The following is a 25106-nucleotide window of genomic DNA, read 5'->3' on the forward strand; positions in this document are numbered from 1 at the left end:
TCCAGGAGCAGCAGCACATGACGTCCTGTAAAACCACAACGTGATGTTTTTAAGCTTTGGTGTTCTGTCCAGATGAAACAAATGAGATTTTTAACGTGTTAATGAGTGAATATTCAATGTGCTTTTTGGCAGATTTTATTGCCCTACCCTACCACTATTTATAATAAGCTAATATTAATAATATTAATTAATAATAATAAGCTAATAATGTAAGTTAATTGACTGTTGGAGGAAGCTTCATATTTCCCATAGAACTGGAAACAGAAATGGTATCGGTCCTCTCATCTGCTTATTTTCCTATCCTCAACTGCATAATGCAAAAAGAATCCAGAGATACTAAATCTTTCCAAAATGCCTGATGCCATTCGCAGACAGGTTGTTTTGTTTAATAAGTTGCTGAATAATTCTTTGACTTAAGTATTTATTTGTCTTTTTTCTGCGGTGGTATTGCCTTCACTGACTGACTGTCTTTCTTATACTGATAAGGTTACTGTAATCTTGTCCAAATTTTCTAAAAATATGTCTCATCATTTCTTTTACTTTTGTGGTTCACTTTAAAAAATACACTGCATCAATTTCAATTTTGTTCCTGTACAGAGTTTATTCATTTTAATGGTGTGTTTTTGACTTACAAAGCAATCATATAGGGATATTGCCACTCATGATGTTTTATAAAAATGTCCATTTAATTTAAGTGATATTCAGGAGGTTTATGGGTACTATGGTGAATATTAATGACACATTTTATGATACCCTGTAAAAACGTTTGTTTTCTCTCACCGAAGCCCTTATACAGTAGGGACAAGCTGTTCCCGTTAACAGCAACTGGATACTGCTTGTGGTGTTCAGCAAATAAAGCATTTGATTAAAGTTTCCTCATAAACGCTACATTGAATAGGTCAAGCCAAATTCCAGAGAGACCAAGGACGGAAAACGTGACATGTGAAAACACTCGGTGATGTCAGTTTTCACAACTGAAGGGGAGAGTAAGTGAAGCTGACAGAGGAGGTGCTATCAAGTGCTTTCATCTCTGATGCAGTCTCCTCAGGCCTTCTCTGGGTGTGGAAAACGTTGGTGGATTGGAAAGAAGTGGACAGAGAAAATAAAGAATGGCAAGGTTTAAGTGAATAGAGTGAGAGAGAGACATTAACTAGAGTGAGGGGAGTTTAAAGCTAACATTTTTAGGTAACTTAACATGTTGCTCTATCTGTTTCTATGTTGCTGAAGTTTTCAGTTTTTGTTGGCTTTAATTATGTTTTACCAGTTATCCCCTCCATGTGTTCATAATTGTGTAAACAGTGCAGTTTTGTTTCAAAATTCATAGTGTCATGAATGTAAAACCTGCAATCAATTTCCCAGCGATTCCAGGTTTATTCCCATAAGTCTCCAGTGCTTATACAGTGCTCATGACAGCAGTTGGAGTATTTTTCCAAAAGACGAATGGTGAATCCCATTCAAAATGAGCTCAGAGGCCTGGTGCCGAAATTTGAATAAAAAATAAGTGCTGCACACCATAATTCTTGAAGTAAGGCATACTATTTCACAAGTACCTACACAGCATGACACTAATGTACTTTTAACAAGGAATAATGTCATCATTTGGAAATCAGTTCCCCCATAAAACAGTGTGAGATGAGCATGTCCCAGAGGTTGTAAAAAGATGTGACATGGTCGCTCAAACGCAGTCGATTATCGGGCATTTCAGAGCTTCCGTTTCCTGCCAGCAGCAGTTTACAGCAGTGTTTTGCTACTCTATGGGAAGGAACAATAATGATATGAACGAATGAATGATATATGATAATGGATTAGAAAGAAAAGTTTCTTTATGATTATTTGGGCTGTAAAACCTCTGGAGAGGGAATAAAAAGAAATTCTCAATCCAGAAACCCAACACTAGTACACTCCCTTGATTGGCCTTTGAAAATGGATATGAATTAGATGTGCATAAGCAACTAGACCAACGTGCTCTGCCTTGTGCAGCAGAATGAAAGGATAATCTTTGCTTGGGACTTTTTGATGTGCACAAGTCAACTCAAGGTAGGGATTTTGAGGTCGGTCCTTAACCAACTTTTACCTCTTTTATGGTGCTCTAGGAGTATAGCGTCCACTTGACACAGCTCAGTGTTTTTGATGTAGATGCTATTGTTAAGCAAAAGTGGATTCCAGAGTTTTCCAGCAGCCTTCCAGGACATATGGTGCTGGTTAGAAGGATTAAGCTCTTGTGGAGCAACAAGGAGGAGGGGGAGGTGGGAAAAAGAAGAAGAAGAAGAAGAAGAAAAAGGAAATATTTTCAGGACTCAGTTCAAAATCATCAGTGCCATAAGGTCTCTCTGTGGTAAATTAAGGGGGTCTTCAGCTCTCTAAAGGTGGCTTGCAGCCTTGCATACAGTTTTCATTTAGGATCTGATTTTGCTTCAAATAGACTAAATATGGAAACCAGTGGTGTATTGTATGTGATGTTCCATCCATAACTGAAAAGACCTCCTCCATCTGCTTTTGGTGTTATTTCCAATTATACTGCTGAATGTCACTGCTCCTTTCTCACATCCTGTTCATTCCATAAGCACCCATAATGCATCACTGATTTACCTTAGATATTTTGAAACACACAATGGCCATGTAGGGATCTAATTTACTTATGCTTGTATGATTAGGACATACCTATAATATTTTACTGTCCTTTACTAAGTTTACTTTTATGTGAAGCCAAACATGAAGAGCAGATATCTGACTAAATGTCTCAGGACATGCTTGTAGACAACTGTGGACATCAACAGGGAAAAACTTTTTTTTTTGTGGAAAGGATTTCTTTCCTTTCGACAACTTGGGTGTTATTGTCATAGTTTTAGGCAGTATACCCACAGATTTTTCTGAAATTCTGAGGTCATTAGGTTGTTTTTACTGCAGAGGGAAAGTAACTAGCAGCTAAATCTGATGGCATCTCTTAACCTCTCTTTGTGTAAGATGAGATTCCAAATCATGAAAGAAATGTAAAACAAGTAAAAGAACTTATGTGTTAATTGGAAAACACACCACAACCTTACCTCACATTCCCTGGTTTTGATTTCTCCAAGTGGGGAGTTTCTACTTTTGTCTGTTTTGGACTGTTCTGCATCAATCAGTATTGAAAATAGTTCTTTGTAGTGGGAATAATGTTTTTTTTAATACATGGTCCCTGAAAAGTTATTTTGATGAAATGTCAATTGAAAATATAAGTCAAATTTCCTCTAGAAGAACAATCATCAAACTTTGTTTAGATTTATTTTTTTCATTTTGGTGGTTTATGTGGCATATTCTTGCTAGCTGCTGTTTTATTTAGAGTAGTATCAACAGTAAAGCTAGTGTAACTGAAAGGCCTTAAAAATGAAAAGTTATGTACACAGTTAAAGTAAAGCACACACATCCACAATCTCTACACCAATGGTGGTGAGCACACTGTTATGCTAACCTATAGCTATATTGGCCCAACTTAAGACAATAAGACCCAGATTGTCAAAAAAATAATTTTCCTTCAAAGTTGAAAGTAGTTTTCCTTGATTTAATGTAAATATTAGTATAATATTGCAAAGCTTTTTAAAAGAAGATTTCATAAGTGAAAGAGAAACTTTAACCATGACATGCACTCCAAAGTTCCAACATTTAGCCTTGCTGTGCTTTGATCAGCTGAAATATTTTTCTTGTAAATGCTGAAGGAGAAATGCACACTCTGGAAGTTCTTCAAGGCTGAGGGTTTGACTGCCAGCTGAGTGTGGGAATTGACCTGGCAATTGCTTCTTTGTTTGTCATTTCCGAGACATGAGTGAAAGCGCCAAACATTCAGCACTTTGTATTTGTGCTTGGATGCTCAACTTCAATAGGCATCCTATTGACATCGCACATTTGCAGATTCTTTTCTTTTATGAATGTTAAATGAGGCAGCTAAGGTGCCATATGTTGAGCATGTGCTTCCATGGTGAATACGTTTGATTGAAAAAATTATACTTTTCAGTGAAGATGTTTGGATTTTTCTCAGTTTAAATTTTCCAGCAATGTAAGGACCAAAAGTTGAGAGCAAGAAAGCCAGGACCAAGACCTCCTCAAGGGCTCTTGACTTTGTGAAAAATCTCCTTTTCAGCCAGTAGCTCCTGAGTGCTCTCAGATGTAGCCAAGCTAATTAGCGCTCAGGCGAGTGGCACATGCTCTCACATACCTAGGGGGTCATAAAGATGTTTACCAAACCCTACTGACGATAGCTAACAAAGGCTTTTAAAGACAAGCAGGAGGGAAATCTTTTTTTCTTTGTTGGCCGGGACAATAAAAGTTGTTCATTGAGGTTTTTGTAATAAGTGCACATGGAAGACACAGTAAATGAGCTGCAACTGTGTGGGCCATTTCTGTAAATGTGAGAACCTGTTGCTGCAGGGATTTTTACAGGCTAATTTTGTAACTGGGAAAGTTTCTGAGCATCGGTTACTTGGAGCTTGCCCTGTTTCATCAACAAAACCTAAACAAGATATGGAAAGATTGACTTTATTCTCAGAAAATTGGTCGTCATGTCATTATTTCAGCAAAGCCAAGCAGCTGTTGGTGCTTTTGCCATAAGGCATAAGTTGGCCACTAACAAACATCTTCATGTAAATTTGCCCTGACAGTCACATTTCAACCTGAATGCGTCCTCGTTGGATATTTTTGAATACAGGCACGCAAACTGTTCTTACTCGTCAGGGGACCAAATCTTAGATTTTGACAGTTATATTGGATCAACACGAATAAAGCTTGGAACATTGTTCTCATAGAGAGCTTTTAGGGGCATAAGATCTGCCTGGCACTGACCCACCTGAGAGTGATGGGCCAAATAGCACCATTTACTGTTCCTGAGCCGACAGTGAGAAAAATATTGGCCAACGTGAGATGTCATAACAGCCAAGCATAAAGGTGTTGATTAACTGCTGTGGGCACTGCAATAGTTCAGAATTTAGTGAAGCCAACATGGAAAGATCTAACTTTCAGCTTGGTTTCTCATTTTAGTCATAAAGCAGTCTGGGTGTTTGTAGGAAGGTTTTGGTGGAGGAGGACAAGGATCCAGCATGGCCTCTGGTTTCACTGTGGTAAACAGGAGATTGAAAATAGAAACTGTCCTCCCAGACCCATCTATCACTGAGTTAAATCTCAGTTAGGGGTGTGGCGCCTTTTATTAGCTTTGCAAGGCTTTCCAACTATTGGCCCATTTAGGTAATGAACCACTCAAAGTGTTGGACTGTAGACTTAGAAAGCAGAATAGCCAAACAAGACAAGTTTTAACAGTCGCTCAAACAAAATAAAGAAAGAGATCAACATAAAAGATAAAACCATAAAAGTGTTTGCTATTCATGGTCTCATTAGAGATTTGTGTTTATGGTGAAGCTCAATGGAAAGACAGCACAGAGTGAGTTTATTTTCCGTCTTTGTCGAAGAATAAAACAAGGGATTGATTGTGATTTGGTTCTGCCTGAAGGGTGTGTGCTCACTAGATGAAATCCGACCACAAATCTTGCCAGTCTCTCTGCTGTGACCGTGTTGGCTGTGGAAATGATATTATTTCATCTGACGTGGACTCCTTTTGTTCTGCTTCTCTCTCTCACTCTCTGCCTATGTTCTCATTTATAGGGTCCTGAGGGGCCAGAAGGGCAGAAGGTAAGTCCAGAAAATAATTTCTTGCTCTATCTTACTTTTCTTTTAGATGGCATCAAATGAGATTCTCCAACTTAGTTATCGACTGAATGATATTCAAAACACATTTCATGCTTACATGGTGTTTTTTATAATCCTCAACTTCTATCCTAATCCAAAAGAAAAAGTGTTTTCCTCTGTTCTTTTTTTTTTGGTAGAATAATGTTTTGGGTTTGATAGTAACTGTGCAAAAGTTGCACAAATGGCTGTAAAAAAAAGTGCTGTGCGTTTACATGGAGATTAGTGATACAGTGCCACAATTAGGTCAAAAAAACACATGAGGAGAGAAAGAAAAAAGGGTGACAGAGAAGGAGAGAGAGATGCAGAACAGAGAACCTGGAGCTAAGTGCTGCGATACAGGCCGCGGGTCCCTGGCTGTGCTGATGTGAGGAACAGATGTAAGTCATATCCAGCCATCAGGTAGCTGCCAGTGTTTGTTCAGTGTAACCCAATCAGACACTTCCTGTCTGCGCTGTCATCTGTCGGCAAGACCTCCCGTCGGTGGAGGGAGGGGTTGTGTAGAGGGGTCAATGATGACACACCGCCGTGTTAATGACTCATAAGCCAGACCCGGAGGCTCCTCAATTAGATCTACTGCTGGTGAACAGCGCTGTGTTAAGCAGTGGGGCCACGTCAACAGTGATTCAAGTTTCATCACCTTAGAGATTGATTTGGTGTCTTTACATGATAGAAAGCAGAGAGTGTGAATCATATATATCAAGTTAGAGCTCTGTATATTTTTTAAATTTCACCTGATTTAATCTCCTTCGTCCCAAGTTATGTTTTGGATATATTAGAAATGACTTTTTTTTTTCATTGTTTTTCAATGAATGCAAGCCTGCACACGATTGTTTCAAACACTTCTGATACATTTATAAATGTGACCATGGTAACAGTAAGTCACTATGATTACGAAGAAGTGCAAGTGGCCAACATAAGCAAACCACTGCCCAGGAGAGTGGGAGTTGATTTAAACATGCTTGGTACAGCCTCTACACATCATCAGCTTTAAGTAAGTTAAAGAAGTACATGCAAACTTTATTGCCTTTTTGTTTTTTAAGTTTCTCTCATCTCAATTTGAAACGCAGCCGAATTGTTCTCAACTCCCCGTCTTGTCCTCTGCCTGCATCCTCCATAACTTAGCTGATCATAAAAAAAAAATCCCATGCATTATTGATTCTGGTGTGGTTTTTGTGAGATCAGCACACACAGGGGTGTATGGGCTGAGGTGGGGACGGGAATAATAGACAGGCCTTCTCAGAAGCACTTGTGCAGCTATTGGTCTTGATGCTGTAAAAGTTTTGTTTATGACGAAATAAAAGCATTTTGTCATGTCTGAATTTTACAATTACTACATTTCTGCAGCACCCCCTGCTTTCAGTTTCTTTGCAAGTGATGACAGCGATGTGAACAACAAGAGGCTGTTTGTGCTTATTTTTCAGGGTTCAATTGGGCTTCCAGGCGTCCCAGGCATTGATGGACTCAAGGTGAGGTTACTCATATAAAAAGAAGTGCAAGTTTTTACCCCCCTCTTTTTGGCTGTTTACTAATTGTTTACAGTAGTTATCACCAAGGCAAATGGAAGATGCTGCAAAAATTATTTGAATTCATTCAGCTGTAAAGTCTTATTTTTCAGAGAAGCAGGAAGTAAAAAAATGCAGATAATTATTTTAGAATTAAATAAGAGGATTTCAAATGACAATGTGATTTCACTTTTCATTAAAAATGTGTCAAGAAACAGTTTGCTGTCTTGTTTGAAAGTGCAGCAAATTCATCAAGCTGGTTTGTTTCTATTTAATTGCCCCTTTAAAATTAGCCTGAACCCCTACCCCCACCTAAGACTACACATAGAAACAGTTCAGAGAGCTGACCTTCATCCACACCTGAAAGTATTTTATCTTCAAAAGGCTCGCTTAAACATACTTACAGTTTTCATTAGTCTTTGTGACCTTGTGTTGCACATTTTATATTCGAAAAGTTCTGCCATGCATTCTGACAATTTCAAACCACTATCCTATTTGAGAGAAATTCCCTGGGCTGCTTCTTCGAGTCTTAACCACAAAGTACAGTTTCGAGCTGCCTGTGAATCTGCTCACCCTCTCAGCTCATTTCAACATTTCATTCTCAAAATGAATAAAGAAGACAGACTGCAGGTGTTGCAGAATGGGAACAGAAAAGGAGAAGCATATTTATTCCAGAACAAATGATGGTACAAGTGACGACAATGAATGGGGAGATGATTCAAGAGGCGTCATCTTTCGAAACTCAAGCTTGCATTTAGAGAGATAGGGAGGGGGCACACATGGCTGTAATAGGAACCAGGGTAAAGAAGTTTCATTTTGGAGACAGCAAAAGCTGAAGGCCTAATTCCATACTTGTGTCAGGAGTGGGGTTTGCCAGCACCCATGAAATAGAACTCCAATGCTGTGCAATGCAGTTATAAAGGAGAATGTTATGGTATGTAACTGTCACTCATGCAGAAAGTTGAAGCCTAAATCTGTAAAAGCTGCCCTTCCAGCGGTGGCAGGTTGACAGCAGATTTTGTGTCAATGTGACTTCGATATACACTAAAAAGGGGAGGGTCACTAATGCAAACCTTATCAACCCCAGATTAGGAGTTTTTAATCAGACTCCGTCATCATTATGGCAATATACCATCATCATTATGTGAATGACTCCCATATGTGGACTGATAGATGATACAAGAGCGAGTAGTGTGAGTAGCTTCTTCATGAAAACAAAAAGAAACTGAGAAAGAAAAAGAAAGTTTGTCACAGAAAATGAAGTAAAAGTACACACAATAACCCACTTTTGTTTACATGCCCGTTAGCGTATATTTTAATTTCAATAATAAATTGCTTTAATTTTCATCCTGGCTCCATTAATCAGCATCATCCAGTTAAACCTGTCTCTCTGGGTTGACAAATAGCTGCTTCTCTTCTAAAAGGCTAATGATGTGGTAGGTTTACAAAGATCGCGAGGTTAATTGTTTCTGGCAACAGACAGACTGAGGTTGTTTTCTCAGTCAGCGCCACAGAGAGCAGGGATTCAGACTCACACAAACAGCAAACTGGCATTCATCATATGGACTTGGCTCTCTTCTTTTGCTCATGCTCGGAACCAAACCAGAGATAATTAAGCTTTTAATCAGCTTGTTTATCCTCTCTGCTTTCAGATTTAGTTTGTGGTTTTCAGTATTTAATTTTTTGAAAGTTTTTGAATTTTATGGAATTTATTCAGTCATAGCTGTAAAATGTGGAGAGTCCTTTCTTTGCAGCATAGTAAAATACACTATCTAGCCTATCGACCACTCCATTATCAGCTATCCTGCAAATGCATAACACCTGGTCTGCGACGATGCGAACATAACCTCTTAGGTCTGAGGTTATCTCTGTGTAATGAAAAAATGTCAAGCTTTGTGTATCTCCTGACCTGAAATCAGAGTTCACATTGCTGAAACAACACCCTGAATACAGCCACTGTCTGTATTTTATGCTGTCCATAGGGGGATGTTGGCATCCCAGGATTGGACGGTGTCCCCGGAGCCAAGGTCTGGTGCACACATGTTCTGTGTGCTCTTATTCTTGTAAATTCATGGCGATCACAAGTCATTTATGATTTTCTCTTCTTTGGCTATCAAAGAAACATTCTCTTCTTTTTTGACTTTTGGACACTATTGTGCTTTTTTTTTAAAGACATTTTTTTTTGTTTATTTATGTGTATTGGCTTTCATTACTCTTTATTGTATGTCTTTTCATTCAAACTTTTTCTATATCATGTTCTCATTGTCCATATTTGTCAATATATCATGAGGGACATGTTTCACAGCAGATACCATGTGTATAATAACATGTGATAGTGGAACACAGGTTTTAATTAATTGAAATTAAGGTGAAATAACATTGTAAGTGGGATTCTGGCCTGTTAATATTGGTAACTCTTCAAAAAGCTGATAATTATGGGTCTGTCTGGGGAAAAGCAGCCATAACACAAGAGACTGTCTATAATCTAGAATGAATTTAACCCCAGATACAATCTGACCCTAAATGGCTGCAATAATTCCCCAACCGAACCCAACTCCCCCTGAGCTTTTCTGTCTGTAATACTCTGCTTTCTTTCCCAACAGGGTGAAATGGGAGAGCGAGGTGAAAAGGTAAAGCGTTACTTCAGATCACTAAACATTATTGTTAGCATCAGTTGTAATATCCCATCATGTGTTAGAACAGCCTTCATGATAAAATGACGGCAGCTCCACGCAACTCCCTCCTGTTTTTTTTTTTGTTTTTTTTTTTTTCAAAGGTGACTGCCTTGTGAGTTTTGGCCATCTGTGAGTCACTCATTCACTGAGTCACAAAACTGAATGCGGTTTCTCCAACAAGGCCTCGGAGGAGACCAAAAGACTGAGCCCACACAATAGACTCAGATAGGGAAAAGTAGCCTTATTCTCTCCATTCCCTAATTCTAATGGTGCCTTTATTCGCTGTTGTTGGATGGCGGCGAGTGGGAGGTGTGAACACTAACAGAGTCAAGAGAGAGACAGGCTGGGAAGGGAGGTGATGACTCAGTGTTCTTCACTGACCACAAAACTGGCCTTGAGGCAGTTGTTTTCACTTGCTGTGCTGACTTTTTCTTCAATTCAGAGGCTTAATCCCTAACACACCTGATTCACGGCTGTGTGGGCATATAATCAATCAACCAGTAACCAGCACTAAAAGCGATGTGGATGTACTATGGGGAATAAGCTGAATGCAAATCATGGCTCAATGGAAACAGTAGAGGAGATTGCTCTGGCTTGAATTCAGGAAAGTTAGAACTGAAATGGTCTTACAAACTGGATTGATTTCTGCATTTGTGTTGGTGAGAAACTGTCTTGTTTCTTGGCCTCTGCTTTTGTCTCATAGCCTTCCCTCTCAAGCAGAGGATCCCAAACATTTTCACTCATAGACCTTTTAAAATTAAGCTACCTTGTCAATTCTGGGCTTTCTCACAGGTTGCATGTCTTTGAGTTGTGAGGAGACCAACTAAAAAACAGTGAAGCTCCCCTCTCAGATTGTCTCATTTGAAGTTTTAAGAGAGAATCTTTCTCATTATCTTATGGTAAAAGAGCAAATGTAAGAGAAAAGTCAGACAGAATAAACAATTACTGTGACAGAATATGTTTAATGTCTTGTTATCAAACTTTAAATCATGTTGAGACCCTTCAGATGTAACTCCTATTGCAGCCTTCAGGTTTCAGGTACTGTAAGTTCCTTTTATATATTCCCCACAAGGAAACATCCTTTGATTTCAAATCCTTGGAATTGCTATTTATTGTATGACTCATGAACTATTAGGCTATCGTTTACTTTATATAAAAACATGTGAATTTATCAAAAGTGAAATGATGAACTGGCTGCCAAAGACAGCACTGAAATTCACTCCAAACTCTTTTTCAAGCTTTTATTTTGAGAGGAGCCGAATATGTTAACTTAAATTGTTGTTTTTGGCTTTGGTTAGTAACCAAAGATCCAGCAGGCAAATTCAAGAAAACAATGTTAGCCTCAAAGAGAAAAAAAAAACCTGATTGTTTGAAAAGCTCAGAGCCCATTGCAGTAGGCTCGTTTTCATCAAGTTCTGACATCATGAGGATCCTCCAAGGACGCAACCCCATTTTATTTTTAAATCCTTTTGTTTGTGCTTCACCTTCAAGTTCAAAACTGTTAGGCTATAATGTTCTTGATATACCCCAGCTGGTTTTGTGGCAGTGCAATGATACGTAACCTATCAGTGACAGTCTACAGCACTCTGCAGGCTCAGTGAGGCTGTACTGAGGCACGCCCATTAGCTAAATGCTAATGTCCGCATGCTGACATCTAACAATGGGAAAGCTTACACTCTGATGTCAAGCAAGTGTAATGGTTTCCATGTTCACCATTTCAGTTTTGCATGCTAGCATTTATTATTAATGGTGAAAATGAAGTATAGCCAAGGTGGATGGCCAAAATGCAATTAGTTTTGACCATAAATGACAAACTGAAGTTAAAAATGTTGACCTGATGTTGGTTCTATAGAAAAAAAATTAAAGGCTCACCAGCATTATTTGGTTCGTCATTAGGGTGGACATGAATGTCTGTACCACATTACATGGCAATCCATCAAACAATTGTTGAAACAATTAATCGGCAATCCATCTAGTACTTGTTGAGATATTTTAGCCTGCATCAAAGAGGTAGACTGACCGGCCAACTGACATTGCCATCCATAGGGACATACTGTTAGCGTGACTAAAGAAATAGCACTCTGTTTCACACAGCTAAGATGGAAAAGTTGTGAATTTAGAAATGAAGTTCTTCACAGTTGATGCCAGAAGTTTAGGATCTCCACAATACCCCACAGAGTGAATAACGTCACCTGAAATCGGTCGTATTTGAACCATGTGTGATGACTCAGTTAGTGACCAAAGTCAATTTAACATGGACTTCATACTTCATCTTCGCCACAGTGTACTGGGCTTTTTTCCCCAAGCATCCATTATGCTGTTTCACAGGAATCACAGAAAAAGAAGAATTGTCACAAGATCTACTGTGTGTTTTGCCTGTTTAAACAATCTGGCAATCATGTTTAAGATCTTTTAATTAAAATCTTACATTCTAAGCTATCTAATTTTTCAGCTTTGGCACATTCTTGCTATCAACAGACTGAATATGAATACCTCTGTGTTGTTTCATCACAGGGCGATATGGGTGAAGACGGACCGAAAGGTGATAGGGGAGAGAAGGTACGTAAATTCCATTTCACCTTTCATACTCTTGGAACTTGCACAGAGAAACAGCAGGGTCTGACTGTGGCCGGAAAACATTTAAAAAAAGAAAAAGTTAATGTCAGCCATCTGAGAAGAGGTTTGTGGAGAGTAGCAGAAGTAAGTTAGGTCAAGTGTCATCAGCTGCAGTCAAGGCTGCACTACAGCAATCATCCCGGCACTTGATGCATCCTTTGTGGACTTAATTATGCCCTGCTGACGCTACGTTTTCTAGTTGGATGGCTCCTGCATTAATTTTGGACCATTTATCATCAGGACAGCTTATCAAGTGGGATCCGTTTCCAAAGAAAGGCAAAGTTGAGCTCTGCTGGATTGTTCAGAGCCGAAGTAATAGATTCATGATTCTGTCCAAAAAGCTTTTGTTTACTGCAAGTTTGTGTGTGTGAGTGTTAGTACACCAACGTCATGTCCAGGGGCAGATTACTCATCCAGGACTTCATGCTGCTTTCTGTATTATTTTTCTAAAGTAGCATTTATGAAAATAGGTCATGGCCTTATTTGTATTGGATGACCTCAAGACAAAATTTGGGCCTCTTTATATTTCAGACACAAAACAATTATGGATTGGAATACATGCTTCTTTGAAAATGTCGATTCAGCTTCTCATCAGCCCATGCAAAAAAAAAAAAAATGCTCACACTTGTGGGAAAAGATAAAACTTCTTTCCAGAGTCGCCAAAAAATTGTTACACAGTTACTAAGAACAGACAGCAGACACAAAAGACTCTGAATACTGTGATTTTTTATGTACTTTAGATTCTGCTTTTTGCTAGAAATACTGAAAGACCAGCATCGAAGTAGAAGCTGTGTACTCAAAATGTCACTGCCAATTTATTGGTGTTCAGCAGAGAACAACTTTGATAACTTCTCACTTTATGGGTCCTCTGGTTTTTTAAAGACTGTCGAACACGGCTGCCAAGAAAGACACTGTTTGAGGCAAACAGATGCAGGATATCATCTGTGGAAAATGAGTGAACAAAAAGGAAAGTGGGGGGCGATAAAACTTCATAGCTCGAGCACCGCTTTGATCTGGTCTACCTTAATGTCGTAAAAGCGAAAAAATGGATTTTGGCAGCAGGAGTAAAACAGAAAAATTGAGTATCATGGGAATTCAGACTTCTGAAGCCACTCACCTGCCATTCATTCTTCAAGAGCATATTAATGTATTTTGCAATAAAAAGAGACAGAAGTTAGTGTAAAGACCTGGAAACTGTGAGGATTTTTTCATTAGTGTGGATTTGATTGCCTCGGATTGTCAATGTCAGGATGTAAAAGTGCCCTTTAACATAGTGCACATATGGCAGCAATAATTGTTTCTCAATTGAGGTATAACTCAAACATACATCCAGATGAGTTTAACATATGTTTGACACACCAAGCATTGATTGATTTTTCAGTGCAAGTCTTACGTGTCATGCGTATATACATTCACACTGAGTCTCCTGTCATCAGATGTGTATGTCTGATCAATTGCTCTTTCCTGATATTTCACTGGTGGAAAAGGAAACCAAAGAGTGCAGGGGACACAGGAGGGGGAGAGGGGACCATTTTGAGTCTTTTCAAGCTGAAGATGCCAAAGTTAACAAATCACAGCACACACTGCGGGGAAAATGTGGTAACACAGGGTGAGAAGTGAGGCAGCGAAAGCTTCGGTATGGTGAGCAGAGAGACCTCAGGGAGTGCAGAGGGGGCCGGGAGGCGGGGGGGGAGGGGGTGGCAGAGCAAGCAGCAGGACCCGGCTGTTTTATGATACGAAGGAAGATTGTTTTGATGTCAGGGGATCTGTAGTGTATGAAAGGCACTAAATGACAGGAGACATATACTCTGGTACATGCACACTCACTTTTTGACACAAACTTGAATGCACACATGCGAAATCTTTTCTCTCACATCCTGAAAGTCACAATCTGTTACTCTCTGAATCATATTTGATAAAATATAAAATTTTATGATTCAAAGGAGACACAGTATTTTGTCAAGCCCCAGACCTCTAGCAGCACCAAAAACCCCATGTTCACTCTTTGCCAGTTGGTTTAAAGGAGTAGACTGATATTTTGGTGTAAAGTAGCACGTAACACATGTCACAGTATTTGAGTAAATGTCTTTACAGCATACATTTATATAACATATTACCTGCTGTGTTGCTTTCATAAGCCATCATCAGCTTGGAAGAAATGTTTCCAATAGGCACTGCATGTCCATCTCTGGCCTCATTTAAAACAAATCATTACCACAGTTAAAAGCTTTAGTTCTAAGCCATTTACTTCTGATGCATTCTGCCTAAGTATTTAACTAGCTGTGAAATTAACTGTGACTCTTCTTGTTGAAGTAGTCAGACCTCAGAGATAGGAAAAAGTTTAAAAAAACAAAAACACGTAAACTTCTTGAATTGGTTTTTGGAACTTCAGGCTGTGAGCTCTTGGTTCTGGCTGGTATGGGGCAGTGGTGGTATACTTTCTGAATCCAAAGATCCTGTCCAAGCTCTTGTGAACTGGCCTTGTTTCAACTTTTGGCAGGGCCTTTCTGCCCTGGGAGCCAATCATAATCAGTGCTGCCTCACATATATTCTAACTCAGTGACTGAGGTCAGTATTCAGCTGAGGCCGCTAAATTTGGTCATCTTTACTAATGACCATAATATGAATTGGGAGTCATGTTTTTGAGTGCTGTGGTGACTTTTAATAGTGACATTGGTCACAACTTTGTCTCAGCTTCATTGCTCGCTGATTAATCCTCTCCATCTCGTTCGCTCTCACTGGGCAAACAGCTGGAAAATGGCCTGATTTACGTATACGCATTTAAGTATATGTTATGAGATCTTCATGCCATTATCTTTAAAAGGCAATATGCAGGGGCAGTTCTGGGTGCCTGTAATGAAGTGGAGCTGTGGTGACAGCTCTCCATCTTGCTGTGCTCTGTGGTTAAATCACAGGCTTTAGTCTCACCATGGTAATTGGCCCAGCTGGGGTATTTCGGCACTCTGTGCCACACCTCGGCTCACCTCCCAACTCCACTACTTTTTTCCAGCCAAAGTACTTCATTTGGAATTGATTAAACTTGTGAAAATTCTCACTTGGGTCTTGGGCTCGTTGTCACTTGTGTTAGGTCTGTCATGACAGTGAGCTTCAGTGGGGTTTATCAGTTCAACAGCAGGGAAGTGAAGCGTTAATTGCTTATGTCGCATCCTCTGATTCTTGTTTTCACATGGACCGTGGTGGCTTCTTGATGAACAGTGTGTGAACTGCGCTGTAAATTCCTATTTTTAACAATATTAGCTCCTGATGGTCTCATCCTGCTGAGATTAATAATGGAAAAAAGTTAATCATGGTGAGATCTTTTGTAGATTCTTTTTTGTAAGTTGTAACAACTAAATACAGATGTGAGGCATTCTTAGATATTCATTCCTGCCAAAAAGCAACAGGTGTAAACCAGCTCTGTCTTTGATGTTTGTTTTGTTGAGACTTGTTGAGAATTATTCAGTCAAGACACAAAGAAGTCAAAATAATGGGTCTATACATAAAGTTTATTTTTTTATCATAATTTTTAGGTCAACCACAACATGACATTCATGTTGCTGTTTCAAGTATGTGACCAAAAACATTTTTACTTTATTGTGTAAAATCGTGTGAAAGAACGTAAAAGAAGTGTGTTTTTTCTATTGTGATATGAGGATCCTGTTTACACGACTTACTGTAAAAGTTCATTCTCTTATGTCTTCTGTCCCCTCAATAAAATATATTAGGAAAAATACCTCACATAAAAATAGGAATGATAAATTTAAAGATAGTGATAGCAGCACCCTTCGGTATGCAACAAAGCCCAGCTGTAAACAGTCACACAGTTTATTGTCTGCACAAAAAAAAAAGAAAAAAATTGCTGCAATTAAACATGCCTTGTGTGCTATGCATCGTAATGACTCCCATAAAAAGCTGAGGGTGAGAGGCATTCCTTCAGCAACTTCTGAGCACAAGGCGTATGTGAAGAGAACCCACAGAGTCCACACCAGAGCTAAAGACCCCCGCTCCCTTTTCCCACCAACCGCCCATAATTACGCTTATTGGCCCCTTGTTTTATGTATGTTTTTACTGTACACTGCAGAAGTAACGTAATCCATAGGAAAGGGTTCTGGATGTCTGGATGGCTTTGCGGGAAGAATGTGATCTAAGCAGCTCCTTCTCATTCAATACCCTACCTGAAGCGGTACAGTAAAAAAAATGGTTGCCTTTAGTACAGCATATCTATGAAGCCCCCTTTCAACACAGCTGAGGATTTCTTCTATGCAGTGTGACATTTCATTCCATGACCAGCTGAGTCTTGTAATAACCCCTGTCACTTTTCCATGTGGTACCTTTCTAAATTTTGTCCTTTACTTTTCTCTTAGGGAGATGCAGGCTCTTCTGCCGCTGGCATCAAGGTGAGAGTTAAGCTAAGCTACAGGTGTTTTCAGTGTGTGTTTCTTGATGTCTATCAGGAGCCAGTTGCAGCAGCTGTTTGTTTGTAGGTTCAAACCTCATTTGTGGTGTGTTGCTTTGTTAAAAAGGTTTGCACCACACAGACTAACTCGTCTTTACGTGCAGATTGTTCTAGATGTTCTAGATATTCTAGATCTAGATATTTTCATAAATCAACTTCCCATTGTAACTTTTAACCACACTAACTAAACTGAGGTTGTGGCTGCGTTTCAGGGCTACACATGTTAACTCCTTCTAATTAGTATGCGAAAGACTACAATGTAATTGGTTGTACATGGGGTATATTTGTATTTCCATTTCCAGTGTTAAACACGGAATAAGGAAATTATGGCTTAGGTTAAAACAGCTTGACTTCACTCTGGAATCAATCAAGCCCTTCATCAATCGCAAATTAATTATTTTTCTTGAAAACCTGATCTTGTCTTAACCTTAACTAAGTAGGTTTGGTGCCTAAATCTAACCAAATCACATTGGGACCATTAACATTAAATAAGCTCCATTATTACCCAGACATTCCTTACTAAACCGCTTAGCTTGCTAATATATGACATATGATTTAAAGTGACAAGGAAAATAATTGGCAGGCTGGCAGAAATATATGGTCATTAAGTGTAAATACTTGCAAAGAGGGTGGGAAGAGCTTACACACACTTTTGCAGATTTAGGGCACTTTCTGCACTGGCTTCACTTCTCAGAACCAGAATCTCCATCCATTTTTACTTAGGCTTAGTGATAGATTTATGAATAGAAAATTGAAAAGAAAACTTTTTGCATGTATTACAGGGTGAACCTGGAGAGCCTGGGCGAAGTGGCCAAAAGGTAATAATTGTTCTTTTATGCACATTACTTTTAGCAAATAGATAGATAGATGCTGGAGTGATAGTACAGTTTTAATCAAATGGACCAACTTTGACTATATTTTGTTGAATATATAGTGTTGTCAGTGTTAATGGTTTCTGTATAGATAAGTGACAATATGAATAAAATATTTGACAGGCATATCTAAAGGAGTTTAAATGCACAAAGTGAATCACTACTCTGTTGTGCACGATAAAATGGTTCAAGTCTGGGTAAGAACATTCCTTACTCAGCTGTACCTCGCTGTTTAAAGGGCAATAAGGATGGTTGCACATGGGGGGCTCGCTGAGCTGAACCTGACACTTCAACACACTGCTCCAACTCATTTTACATTTACGTTGGCTTGATACTTGTTTTGAGACAGCGTAAGGTCCCAGATATCATACTAACGTACTGGACGCACTAAATCTTTTGGATGTTTTCGCTCCGTTTGTAAATTGTACTTGTCAGAGTCTAAAACCACCAGGTCATCCCATTATTTTACTTTGCATCAATCCAACTACGCAGGTTTTTTTTGTTAGCGATGATTGTTGGTATGAGCTCTCTCTCAAAGCCACTTTTTATTCGAGTGACAAACTTTCCAAGCCAACAAAGGGAATCGGAAGAAACGATTGCTGTTGAGAACCTCATAAAACAAGCATGCAGCAGAAGTGGAACTGTTTTCCTGCAAAAATAAAAACCATTACTTGTCCCTTGACCAGGCTGCTGTCGAGATTATACCAGTGCTCCATTTAATTATACTTTTTAATCCCAAGTGCTGCACCCCATTAATTTCTCCTCTCTTTTCTCTTTTTGGACAAACTGGATCCAGACAGACAGAAGGGCTTTTAACAAATGTTTTTTTTTTTTTTCTGCTGTGCTTCAAAGAAAATGCTAAAGGCTTAACTAATTTTTTTGACTGCTTTATCTTATCTGTCATTTTACAGCCATTCTGCTTGTGCTGATACACTTAGGAGTTGCATTTCTCATCGAAATGGTGATCATGAGATTGAGTTGTTGTTCCCCATTAAATATTACTGTTGGATGGCAATCAACTGTTGGTGAAATAGTAGTCCACAAGAAAGACTTATATTCATTAGTTTTACAATGCTTTCATTAGCCACAATGGAAATTTACAGCCCTCTCTCTGATCCCCTGAGTGCCATTGCAGTTGATCATTCTCGTGTGGTGCTAATCATTTCTTTTCATATGCCATAAATACAATGGTCTTAATAGAGCGTTAAATTATCCAGAGTCAGAAATTTTGTTTTGAAAGTCTCGTGGAGGCATCACAAGGGACTTGACCCTTGATTTTTCCACTGTTGATCAAATGACTGCACGTTACTCAAACTTTCATGTAATGGGAGTCTGGAGTTCTCAACTTGACAATGACCTGACCTTGGTAAATGGAGATATAGGCCAACTCTTGACTTCCAACACTGCCAAGCTCTAATGACCTTGAAGCCACAGCAGCTTTCTCAAACAGCTTTTGCTACTTTAATTCAAAGAATCTGACAGTTGTTGATTCCAGAAACCAGAACTTTTCTCACCTGCCCAAACCAATAAAATCAAAAAGCTCCATTGCACTTTGTGAAGAGTTGAGTGTTATAACAAGCACTAATCACGCCGTCAAGCCATGGCTGCATGAGTTGGTTTGAAAGTGCATGTGCAGTACCTCCCGCTAGTGCTTACCACAAGCAAATGACAGTCATTGTACACTTATGGACAGCAGGCCACTTTTCAGATTTACAGCAGCTTGATAGCCAGAGAAAACACAAATAGAAAATAAAGTGTTGAGCTAAAAGAACCCCGAAGAGCCTGCAAATGAGGCTTGACTCAGCTTAGCTTGGCTTGGCTGTAACATGTCACACTCTTCCTGTGTAGGGAGAGCCAGGACTTCCAGGGCTGCCTGGACTCCCAGGGATAAAGGTAAATGATTCGCTGTTTTTGTCCCCAGTCATTCTCCTGGTGTCGTCCCTGTCCATCCCCTTCAGCCCATCTGCAGCAGAGTTCAAAAGCAACAAAACTCAGCTGACCTATCGTCATGCCTTTTGTATGACACATTAAGGTCTCACAATCTTGCTTTTCCTGCTGTGTGGGATTTGCTGTTTGAGTGGCAGAGGCACAGTAATCACAGTAACCTGTACATTCAGTGCAGTGAAAAGTAAGGAACTCAGGAAAAGCGGCATGACCAAACAGTCGATGCTTTTGATCTCAACATGCCAGAAGCCATCAAGAAAGCTGTCTCAATGCGGCTTGTGAATAGTGTAGAGGCCTCTCAATTAATGATTGGAACTGCATCACTGCATCCCTGGCAACAACTTCAGTCTACTTCCTGGAAGTGACATCCAAAGACTCTTTGCAAAATGTGTCAAAACTACTGCTTGTCAAGGAGAGAAAGTTTGATTTGTATTTGATTATTTAGAATCTTTTAAACTAAGCTGTTTTGTTTCAGTTAAGGTGCTTGCTTTTTCACTGTACCATAAAAGACAATCAGCAGATGGTGAACTCAATGCACAAAAGGCACATAATTATTCACTGCCATCTTTTGCTTGAAGAATAACAACTGCCTCAGTGTACCTCAGGATCATTAGCTTCAAATATAACATGTGAATGCTAGTAATGTGCACACTGGCATGATGAGATGATGCTTGTTTTTTGCTTTGGTTTTGTTTTTCTCCCTTTGTGTGCTTGTAATGCCTTGTAAAAGGCCCTTTCATTTTCCATTTTATATACTCCTGTTTTTACTTAAAAGGCCTGAATGCTTGATGGATTCTAACAATATTTTGCCAACGTGGCAAAATAGCACCCGTTGACTCTGAGCTCGGCTTGCACTTTGTTCTGCTCCACATTCTTGACTGTTTAGCCAATCAAAGTTTAAAAGTTTGAGGAGCAAGTGTCCATTACCTCACCAAAGGCTTCCAGCATGCCTAAACTACTGTAGGTGGGAACTGTGGTTGCAGATGGTGAAGAAATATATTCCAGCTAAGTTATTTCACAATCAAATGTGATGTAAATCAAATCAAGTATCACACCTCATAGTTGAAGCTCAGTCCTCGTAAGTGAAAGTGCAAATGCAAAAAATGTTAAAGGTTCTTCATTAGTGGCAGGGAACCTGGTTTTTGCACACAGTTGAGCAGAACACTTCTGTGTGCAATGATGAGTTTCTAACAACGTCAGTCTTAATGTCTATTAAAGCTCATAAGAGGAGTCTTTAGTGGATGTGAAACCAGGGGATAAATTAACAACCCACTGAAAAGTTGTGTCTGTGTGATTTATGCATGTCCCTGAGTGTGTGTTTGTGCGCATGTGAAAGTGTGCGAGCAGCAAGTGCATGCCTGTCGTTTTGAATACGTTGTGCCATGCATCTTGTGTACGTGTTCAGAGCTCATTAGCAGTGGTTCAGCATAGCACCACACCAAAAATTCCCTGGGGAAAAATGAGTAGTATTTGATTTTCTTTTTGTTTTTGTCCCCAGGGTGAGCCTGGATTCCTTGGCCCCCAGGGAGAACCAGGGCTTCCAGGACTGCCAGGAACTAAGGTGGGTTGACTTCAGGTCTCTAATCTTGTTTGTCATAATATAAGGTGTATTTTCTGATCAAAGTGACACAGTGTATAATTGATGTTAGGGACAATGACTTGTAATAGCTTTAACAGATTTTTATAGGATCCTGTCAGTGTGTTTGTCAGTGGAATCACTAATCACCCTCTTTTCATGGTCTTGTTATCCATTGTTATCACTCTACCAAGGTGATAAAGCCTCTGTTTTTTTCAAAATGTCACTTGGAAGTGGTCAGAATGAGATAATCCTCGCCGCCCCTTTTGAGTCGTGACATTATCACACCGAGGATCCAGCTGTGACAATCTACACACACTAGATTTACTGTTCACAATGTCCTTTTGCATCAAGCTGTTTGCAATGCATTAATAATCAAGATATATTTGACTCCCACTGCTTTATCTCTGTTGCTCAATCAAATGTCAGCGGCTAGCTGAAAAGGAGCAGCATTGCAGCTAAGAGTTTGTTAGATGTTATTCCTCGTGTTCAAGTCTGATTATGGGTTTGAGACAATTGTGGGTTTACCAAATTTTTCAGGTTGTGCTGCCAAAGTCTTTTTTAAAATAAGAGCTTCTAGGTTTATTTTCAAATCTGTGCCATTAAGATATCATTAGTCAGTGGTTATTTGAAAAGAAAACCAAGACCTAATTGACTCAACACTGCTGATTAATGGCTGTGTCCCACTTGGTTTTAAGTATCAGACTGTATGGCTTCTGAGTTATACCACATCCCCCTCTATTGACTTTCCGAGGTCACTTCACACAGAGAGACAATGCACACGACTAGACAACAGAGGATTTGCATTTTTATTTAAATATTAAAGTAAAGGACAAAGAAGGTCAGATGCAGACGTACATTTTGGGGTTTTCTTTTTCTTCATAACATTTCAACCTTGCCGTACATCACGATCCAACAGGAAGCAGGTACTGCTGACTCAGCATAAATATTAAGGCGTAATCTGTTGAGTAAGCAAAACTCAAGAGGGAACTCTTATAGCAGATGTCCTCCCTGTCAATACTGTTTAACATTAAAGAAATCAAAGTTCATGCCTGATGTTCAGAACATGCATCAGAGCGCTTCTGCAGGCAGTAAAATAAGGATGAAAAAGTTTTGGTCAGTAGCTCTTGGTGAATTTTATTAAATATACATCGGAGGAGAACTGCAGGAATTCACCTCTGTCATTGAACTGTTTATTCTTTGTCTGTAAAGGGTGAGAGAGGTGAGCATGGACCCCCAGGGAAGGGTGAAAAAGGAGAAGTTGGCCCCCTTGGACCAAAGGTCAGTTATTCCAGTGCATGTTTGTATGCAAGCACAATGGCATGAATTAAACAGGATCATTCTGCAGTTTATGAGTTACTATACAGAAACAGTGTTCATAAATGTCTTTTGACTCATGTAATATATAGATTTTTGCTGCCACCTAGAGCCTCGCTGATTTAAACACACACTATAGAGTCCCCAGAGTTTTAAATACGAAAAAAGTAGAATACATCCCCAGAGCCAGGGTTCATTCAGTTCATCGAATATTCAGTGATTGCTAAACCATTATAGCCTCGTAATAAGTTCAAGGCTTTCCCTGCAGTCTGAGTAAAGTAAACCAAATATAAATGAGTTTACCATTGTTTATATCTGGCACTGACCCAGCAGGTAGCTTAAGCTCTAGTCTAAACTTAGACGACCCACAGATCTGTTTCACATCCTATTAGAAACCCCTGCTTTATCAATGCCAGAGTTCAAATAAACACGTTCTCGTCTACTTGGCAGTTGCAGCATATTAAACGCTGGTTATTTCAGTGCAGCTGACTGTGTTGCTCTCTCGGGAGGAGTATGCAAGGTTGATGGTATTTCCTTTGTGAAATATGCATTTCAAATGCACTGAATTTTTTATGATGAATTTGGAATGAGCCCATAAAGAGACTTTGTTTTATATTTTTCAATTTCATGTATATATCTCAAGCTTATATCTCCCTTTTATTTTTTTTAAAGCACCCCTCACATTATGACCCTTTTATATGCTTTCTTACTCATGGCAGGGTTCACAAGGAGAGCCTGGTATGCCTGGTCCCAAAGGGTCAAAGGTGAGAATGCCAGTTTTAAAGAACGCAGTATTAATTAGCCTGTTCTCTAATTAGATTTGCAGGTGATATAGATCTTCAGTTTCCATTTAGTCCATTTTCACAGTTTTGCCATGTGGAATAGGAAGTATTTGAGACCATTGTACATTTGTATTAAAAATGATAATAATAATAATAATAATAATAATAATAATAATAATAATAATAATAATAATAATAATAATAATAATAATAATAATAACAACAACGGCAATTCTTTGATTCTTGTTTTTTGTTTGTTTATTTATTTTGTCATTAGGGTGAGACTGGAGACAAAGGAGACTTGGGACTTATTGGCCCAAGGGTAAGCAAGTATATTAAAGAAGATAAATGCCTGTATTCTCCCCTTTCTGAAACTATTTGACAGTGAGTAAAATTCAAAACTTTAATTTCACGTCAAGCTGCACTCTATTAGTGTAACCATGCATTGGTCACCACCAGGGGGCAGCAGTTAGGCCTCAGCAGCTTTTGGAAAAGAGATTCTCTGATATTGATGTTATGTATAAATCCAGATTGCTGTATGAATGATCGTGTTCAAAATGTGTTTTTGAATGTGCAGGGACCCCCTGGGCAAAAAGGAGACCAAGGAGCCACTGAAATAATCGACTACAATGGAAACATTCAAGAGGCTTTGCAGGTCAGACGCAGCTCAGCTTCCTATTATCTGCAAGCGGCAAAGTGAAATCGTATTGCAATTAATACATTTATTATCAGGGAGAACTAGTGGTGTGGAGATCCCGTAGGAGCGGTGGTTAGGCATTTATCTCAAACCGCACTGCAGAGGGTCAAACTGATGCATATTAACAGATTTTTTTAAAGATAAGGTTCTAAGTTGTGCTGTATGTTTATTTTATTAGACTTAACTATAAGCTGAGTGAATCAGTCAGCTTTCAAGTATGATAGACCTGTATGACATTTTCAGATTCTTATGTCTGTGGTTCATAAGGAAATATAAAATGTACTGCTGACATTAACACTGTTCTGGGTATGTCCTTTACAGATAAAATGGTTAACATCTCTGGTTTAATTATTAACTAATTCTGAGGGTGTATTTGTACAGATATATGCAGATACAAAGGTTTCTTTCCTGTATGACTTTGCAATCTTATCTCTCACCTATTTCCCGTTTGCACTCCTTTGGCCTACTGCAGAAGATTACCACTATTACAGTAACGGTAATTAGGCTCTGTGTATTCTGTGTATTTTGTCATCTCCACAAGTGATTCATCTTTGTCCTCCCATGGACCAAACCCTGTCCCCACCTTGATTTGCACTGCTTTGTGATAGTTATGCTCCCTAACCCATGTTGCACATGTGTAACGGCCAATGAAACAGTATTTGGTGTTGTGTTCATGCTTCAGTGTGATCAACGCTACAAGCTGCCTGAATTACTGGTTGTTTCTAAGAATGTCAATATGAAAATATCCTTTTAAAACAGCCCAAAAATATTTTCCAAAACACACTCAACTCAGACTTTTGGTCAAAATCACACCATGCACACAGTCATTGTTATAGCTGAGACTAGAATGTCAAAAAAGCAAAGTGGACAACTGCCGCTGACCTCCAAGTCCTTGGTTTGTGTTCATTTAACTGGAAATTTCGGATCAAATTGTAAGTTAACAATCTATGTAAAGAAAGT

The 25106-nt window shown here is 39.1% G+C and overlaps 1 protein-coding gene across 9 annotated transcripts in view; it reads left to right on the forward strand.

Moving 5' to 3' along the window:
• Window positions 1-25106, forward strand: part of LOC124054535 (collagen alpha-1(XXV) chain) — a 137114-nt gene that overhangs the window by 102574 nt on the left and 9434 nt on the right. For 7 of the 9 annotated variants that reach the window (XM_046380661.1, XM_046380659.1, XM_046380664.1 and 4 more), the window contains exons 10-22: window positions 5626-5652; window positions 7131-7175; window positions 9815-9841; window positions 12401-12445; window positions 16867-16899; window positions 17741-17776; window positions 19679-19723; window positions 21273-21335; window positions 22563-22631; window positions 23387-23431; window positions 23727-23771; window positions 24027-24104; window positions 24619-24642. In XM_046380661.1, coding sequence (XP_046236617.1) covers window positions 5626-5652; window positions 7131-7175; window positions 9815-9841; window positions 12401-12445; window positions 16867-16899; window positions 17741-17776; window positions 19679-19723; window positions 21273-21335; window positions 22563-22631; window positions 23387-23431; window positions 23727-23771; window positions 24027-24104; window positions 24619-24642 — 582 coding nt within the window. The remainder of the gene's footprint in view (window positions 1-5625; window positions 5653-7130; window positions 7176-9814; window positions 9842-12400; window positions 12446-16866; window positions 16900-17740; window positions 17777-19678; window positions 19724-21272; window positions 21336-22562; window positions 22632-23386; window positions 23432-23726; window positions 23772-24026; window positions 24105-24618; window positions 24643-25106) is intronic. The other 2 variants (XM_046380660.1, XM_046380658.1) reach the window with 2 other exon arrangements.

Source organism: Scatophagus argus, chromosome 23 (assembly GCF_020382885.2).
Source record: "Scatophagus argus isolate fScaArg1 chromosome 23, fScaArg1.pri, whole genome shotgun sequence".
NCBI classification, from domain to species: domain Eukaryota; kingdom Metazoa; phylum Chordata; class Actinopteri; family Scatophagidae; genus Scatophagus; species Scatophagus argus.